We start from the raw sequence: 7,276 nt of genomic DNA on the forward strand, positions 1-7,276 counted from the left end.
AGTCTAGGGCCAGCATAGCCATGTTGTTGACCAACCAAACTATGATATTGAATCTGGTTGATAGGGATGGGACAGATTATGTAACTAGTCTCCGAAGTTGCAGGTCAACAGGTCAAAGGACACAAAGTTCACCTGTTGGTCTGGATTTATGCTTGTCAAACCTGGGTTTGACAAATCTAGCTGGTGATCCAACATGTAAATGCTATTAATCGTAAAGTTTTTGATGGGGTTGATGAAGATTGGTCTTGATGGTCAATTTAACCACTGTTAGAAATGTCAGCTAGTAAGTTTATTGGTCTACTTTAATACATATATATCTTTTCAGCAGGGCTTTAAACATCTCCATTCCTCTTGAACTCAACACCATTGCTTTTGCTTTCCAAGACCATGCTTTTCATAAAGACATGAGCAGTTTGCCTGCAGCTGCCAGAGTTTGTCTTCTGAAAGCCATAAAGGTGATCCATGGATCTGATGATGTATTCATAGTGCCATAGGGAGGTGTAAATATTGTCATCTCTGCTGTAGGAAAGTGTCACGCTCTGACTGTCACTGATTAGATAAGTTTGCATGCCCTTGACCCAGTTCCTCCCCTTCCTCCATCTTTGTGGGCTGAGGGATGTGCATGAGGTATTTTTATCAGGTGCGTCAAGGATTGATGTTCTGCTTAAACACAAAGTGCAAACAAGTTATCCCGCATCTGTATGAGCAGAGCGGACTAATAAGATACTGCCTTTCAAGACAGCATTTTAAGGCATAATACGTACACTATTAACATTTAAGCTGTTCCAAAATGTAGGTAGTGTAATTATGCTGCTATGTAAAGAGCTTGTTAACCTGAAAATGAAAATTCTGTGATCATTTACTCTTTTACTCATTTTCCCTTATGCCAAGAAAACTTTCTTTCTTCTGCAGACCACAAAAGGCAACAACAAATGATACTCTGTGTCCAAAACTACTTTGATTCCCAATTACTTGTACAGTACTTATTACAGAATATATATAATATGTGTTTATGTACTTGTGCATTAATGTCGCATCAGCAGATATCCTTTATTGCAGAGGGCAATCCCGGATGCATTGCAGTGAGATCAGTGAACAAATTCATCCAAGGTCGTTTTGAGTTAGACATGGTTTTAACAGTTTGGGAAACCCACCAACTAGTTGATTTTGAATATGTGTAGTATTTATGGTGTGGATCAGTAAACAGGCAGCATTTTATGGGGAAATAATTTTAGGGCTGCGATCACCCCAGTCGATCTGCTCATCACCCATCTGTTTCTCTTTCTGTTTGTTCCTTGTGGCAGTTGAGAGGTCAAAGTCGCAACAGGTGCGGAGCACAGGTGCTATCAGACGGACTTCCTCTCTGGATGCTATCACCGGGCCCTACCTGATAGGGCAGTGGCCACGTGAATCCCACCTGCACAACCCCTCGTGCATGAAAGACAAGTCCACGCAGGTAGGCACTTCCACCCGCCATGCTCGAAATTTACCCTCTGGCTTCAAAGCCTGTGTGTTCAGGTGTGTTTGCAAACGTTTGCTTGACAGCATTTATAGCTCCATCATTCTTCTGGGGATTTGTGTGTTTGCTGTGTGACTGAGGATTTTTTTTTTTTTTGTGATTTCTGTAAGCTGATATCAACTGGTTATTCTCAGTAGGTATAAATGATAAGAAGTTTAAATGTTTAGTGATCTTCAGCTTATTAATGACCAACACAGTCTACAGAGAGCAGTGCAAATTAGAAACTATTGCAACCATAAGGATTAATTGCTTTAAAAATTAAGATTTCAGTTCAAAAAAATCAAAATATTGAGAAAATCAGCTTTAAAGTTGTCCAAATTAAGTTCTTAGCAATGCATATTACTAATCAGAAATTAAGTTTTAATATATTTACGGTAGAAAAATTACAAAATATCATCATGGAACATGACCTTTATTTAATATCCTAATGATTTTCGTCATAAAAGAAAAATCTATTATTTTGACCCATATAATGTATTTTTGGCCATTGCCACAAATATACCTGTGCTACATAAGACTGGTTTTGTGGTCCAGGGTCACAAATGCAAAATGGATTAAGACATGCTTTTTGGCATTAAATAATGGTGCAAAAAACAGTAAACTGAGTAAATTACACTGCATGTTATATTTAAAGAGAGAGTTCATCCAAAAATGAAAATTCTGTCATTAATTACTCATTCTCATGTCATCCCAAACCCATAAAACCTTTGTTCATCTTCGGAGCACAAATTAAGTTTTTTTTTTGTTTTTTTTTCCCATGAAATCTGAGAGCTTTCTGACCCTGCATAGACGGCAACACAACTGACATGTTCAAGGCCCAGAAATGTAGTAAAGACATGGTTAAAATAGTCCATGTGACATCAGTTTGTTCAACCATAATGTTATGAAGCTACGAGAATACTTCTTTGTGTGCAAAGAAAGCAAAATTAATAGTATACTTGTAGGTTCATAAAATTAGACACTGCATGTCTTTAGTAAATCCTAACAGTATTTATTTAATGCCAAAAGAGGGTGTGCACTAGTGCAAGCCATCCCTTAATATTTGTGATCCTGGACCACAACACCAGTCATAAGGGTCATTTTATATATCACTCGAAAGCTTTTAATACACTGATACATTGATGACAATATTTGTTCAAGATGCAACTATTTGAAAATCTGGAATCTGAGGGTGCAAAAAAAATTAAATACTGAGAAAATCGCCTTTAAAGTTGTCCAAATGAAGGTTTTAGCCATGCATATTACTAATCAAAAATTAAGTTTAGATATATTTATGGTAGGAATTTTACAAAATATCTTCATGGAACATGATCTTTACTTAATATTCTAATGATTTTTGGCATAAAACAAAAATTGATCATTTTGACCCATACGATGTATTTTTGGCTATTGTTACAAATATACCCATGCTACTTAAGACTGGTTTTGTGGTCCAGGGTCACATTTTAATGTAATATTCATAAATAATTTTGAAATCCTTCATTGGTCTAAAGGTGTGGGAACTTTCACAGAAGTATAGAGTGTCAAACTGTAGTTACCTTTAGCAGTTGGCATGAAGTGGTTATTGGCACTAAATAAACCATTAACCACAGACTGGTAACCTACACTTTCACACTTTACACATGGGTTATTTGACCCACAGCTGAATTGCAAAAGCGCTCCAACTGTAATACATCATCAGAGACTGTAATGATCAGCAGTTGTGACTTTAATGGAGTTTGAGTAGTCAGTGGTGAATTGATGAACATGAGCTGCTTTGTTTTCTGCTGACTTCTAAAGGAGCATCCGGGGAAGTTACCACACAAGGAGGAACACAAAAGGAAGATTTTACATGTTAAAGAGAGAGTTCACTCATGATTTACTCATCCTCAACCCATTTCAGGTGGATATGACCTTCTTTCAAAAAGAATACAATCGGAGTTATATAAAAAAAATATCCTGGCTCCTCCAAGCGTTATAATGGCAGTCTTGAGAGTTTGAAGTCCAATAAAGTACATCCATCCTTCATAAAAAGTACTCCACATGGAAAGGCCTTCTGAAGTTAATCGATTCATTTGCATATGAAAAAGATTCATATTTAATGCTTTATAAACCGTAATCTCTAGCTTCCGCTAACTGTCCAGCAGAAGATGTAGGACGTAGGCGAATGTGGAAAGAGCAAAACAAAACTCCAGTCATGAATTAGAAGTACAAAACAAGGTGTTAATAATGAAGATGTTAATATAAGCCAAGATGAGACTGGTTTTCCTTTTGCAGTAAACAAAAGACTAGCATATTTTCACCGGAGCTATGGATATTGGATAAATATGGATATTTTTCTTAAACAAATGCATCAGTTTGCTTCAGAAAGCCTTTATTAACCCCCTGGAGCGGTGTGGATATACCTCTCAATTGAGATTACAGTTTATAAAGTTTTTGATATATGGAAATTTTTCTTGCACAAACGCATTGATCATTTCAGAAGGTCTTTATTATTCCCCAAGAGCCATGTGGAGCAGTTTATATGATGGATGGATGCACTTTATTGCACTTCAAAATCTCAACAGCCTTTCATTACCATTATTAAAGCTCAGAAGAGCCAGGACATTTTTTTTAATATAACTGATTCATCTGAAAGAAAAAGTCATAAACACCTAGGATGGCCTGAGTGTGAGTAAATCATCCCATTTTTGCATATGAATAGTTTAAAACTGCTTGAATGTTCAAACTGGTAAAAACACATTCAAATGCGAAGTTTTCTTGACAATGCAGCTTGTCTGATCGGGCCAGTGACCCAATCCATCAAGCGTCCCAAGTGGTCATCAGCCAGTCCATACTGTCTGTGTGCACATGTTTGAGGTCATTGTATTTCAGGTCAAGCATAATCAGTCAATCTGAGGTGTTACAGAGCAAGTAGCCTATTCGACTAGTCGATCACAATGGCAAGTCCCTCCTGAGAACACGGCGTACCTCACGCACACCTGGCCTATGGTCAGGTGCTGATTTACCCTCAAATGTCAGCAGGTGTATCAGGCGGAACACAATCGCCACAATCCCACAGTTCCACCCACCATCTGCTGCTACACTGAAGGTGAGATTTGGCACCTGCGGGAGTGCAGTGTGTCTAAAGGTAATGACTCTGCCGTGCCTCTTATTGTGTGCTTCAGCATGCGGCGAGTGTCATATTAACCGTTCAGAAAGACGAGATGCCGCAGGAATGTCGTTCCCCGTGTTTGCCGGCCTCCACCGTTACCCTCAGTTTTTGAAAGAGCTCGTTGTGCATCTGTTCAGAATGAACTTATTCTATAAAGGCCAGTTCACACCGCACTGACAGACATCGACCGACGGCAACAGCGTTTGTTGCCATTGCTCTGTGTTTGTTTTTGCCAATTGAGCATGTTGAATTGGTTTTGTAGGGTCTTGAAATGTCTGAGAAGTGACGTGCTGTAATCTGGTAACTGTCAGTTGGTCTTGTCCATGCAGTGTGAATTAGCCTTATGTATGAAAATCTGTTGGAATTTTGTGCTTTAGAGCTAGTTCTCTAAAATTGTGTCACTGTGTACTCAATGACATGTAGTTCAATGCTATCGTCTATGCAACACAAAAGTAGTTCTGTCATGACAACTCTCAGAAGATTTTAGCATGGTAATGGATATGACAGTGTTAATGTAGTTGGTCTTGCCGGAATAGGTCTGCTACACTGCTGCTGCTTTTGGTTATTGCTGTAGTTGTGAATTATTGCTGCTGCTGTTGCAAGCAAGTACAGGAACTTGCTACTGCCAAAGCATATGGTGATATGTTGCTGTGAGTATTTAAGACATACTGCTGCTGCACAAATAGCTTATAAAATAACCCGTAGCAGATCTATACAGGTGGAGCTGGGGAAGGTGATAGGTTTCAGAAAAACTCTGAAAGCATGCTGCAAAATGCTCAAGTGATGCCAACCAGCCATTTAAAGGTAAAGGTGCAAACTCATTGGCTACGTGCACAACATGAACCAATCAGCTTGTGCCAAGTCATTTAAGGCTGTGCATATCATCAGTTACGTTAACAACCTGTTAGTCTGCGTCATTTGGAGTGTCGTGAAAGAACTCGTCATATTTTAGGCAGAAAGCTTCTGATTTTTTTATAAAACAAAAATGACTATTTATGCCATATTATGGCTTTGTGTGAGGAATAAGGTTGGGTATCGTTTGAATTTGGTTTGCTTATCGGTTGTTGGCAATTACTAGTTTTGATTCCAATACAAAAATAGGCCGACATGTTTGCTGCATTAGTGCACGCCTCTATTTGATTGTCTCATGTCATTGTTCGGTATAATTTATTCAGTCTTTTCGCTTATTATTCGGTTGCCAAACATTCGGTGCATCCCAGTATAAGGGTTTTTTATGCATCTTTGCATACCTTTCTTAATAATGTGCTAGTTAGCAAGTTTCGCAGGTAAATGCAGCTAAAGTAAACATTACAGCTTGTCATCCCACTGCAGAGAGGGGCGGGGCAAGCAGAGCTCATTAGCATTTAAAGGAACATGCAACAGAATAGCTCGCTCTAAAAAGGGCTGATTTTGACAAGGTAAAAAAGAGTTACACTACCATTGAGAAATTTTAACAAAAGTGTGTTATAGACTTCTCATTAAGACCCTAAAGAATCATCAACTTGTGGAAAATAGCCATCCGATGACCCCTTTATGGGGCATTGAAACTGATAAAAGTTTGCAGCTACAAAGTAACCAGAAATCGCTATTTTTTTAATGAAATTTGCCGATTTGAATGCAACATGATTGACAGAGCCTACTGATATTCATTTCACAGAGCCAGTTAGCCAATCATAACAGACATCATTTACATAAAGGAGCTTTACCCTTCAGCCTTCTGGCTAACAAAATGTGGGAAATAAGTACGCAGAATTATATTGTGACTGCTCTTGTGCAAGAAATCTTGAGTAACATTATAAGTGGACTCTAAGGCAACAAAAGAGCAGAGCATGGCTCCTTTAACACGTGCAGGTCAGAGGTCAGCCGCTGTGGTCCGTTTGGACTTGTGGGTCATGAGAGCAGTGGAGGAGTTGCAGTGCGTCACATGACCCGCCGCATCCTGTTTTCACTGCTGCATGGCAACGGAGGCCACACACTCTCTGCGGCTCTGCTCTGCTTACTGACACCGAGATACTGTAAAGATACTGAAGAGTATTTATGTGCTTACTATATTTCCTTGGTGTGAAATTTCATGCAAGGTTACAAGAAGTTCTTTATACATAACCAGTCAGTTTAAAAAAACGGTGGATAATTTTGTTCACCTGCCAAAGCGTGGGTGTTACCAGGACAGGCCGTCTCAAGTCTCACCTTTTATTACTCACCGGTGTCAAAGAACTACAAACGACTCTCATTTTAGCACGTCTTTAAAGTTTGATGCGTGCACAAAAGCACTATAGATTGGGGCGACAGCTCTGTTGGGATTCAGATTTTTTTCCACTCCATTATTGAAGAGTGTCTTGGGTTTAACCCCTCGTCCTCTTTGTCACAGTGATTCGTACTGCTTTCCTCTGCAGTAACACTGTCAGATCAGGTGAACAGCAGTGACTTTGGGATGCTCTATGCTCAGAATAACCGAAAACCTGCATCCTTACACGTTTTCTTAAAGGGATATTTCACCCAAAAAAGCAAACTATGCCATTTTTAACTCTGTTTTGGTACTCCCAACTCATATAGGTTTCTTTTATTGCAAACTCACAAGGTGAGGTTTTGTTGCATATTTATACTGTTCTTTTTCAATACAGTTA

General features: G+C 38.9%; 1 protein-coding gene across 1 annotated transcript in view; it reads left to right on the forward strand.

Moving 5' to 3' along the window:
- glcci1a (glucocorticoid induced 1a) overlaps positions 1-7,276 on the forward strand; it is a 64,078-nt gene that overhangs the window by 27,490 nt on the left and 29,312 nt on the right. Inside the window, exon 2 of the mRNA XM_073821580.1 lies at positions 1,305-1,456. Coding sequence (XP_073677681.1) covers positions 1,305-1,456 — 152 coding nt within the window. The remainder of the gene's footprint in view (positions 1-1,304; positions 1,457-7,276) is intronic.

This window comes from Garra rufa, chromosome 17, assembly GCF_049309525.1.
Source record: "Garra rufa chromosome 17, GarRuf1.0, whole genome shotgun sequence".
Lineage (NCBI taxonomy): Eukaryota > Metazoa > Chordata > Actinopteri > Cypriniformes > Cyprinidae > Garra > Garra rufa.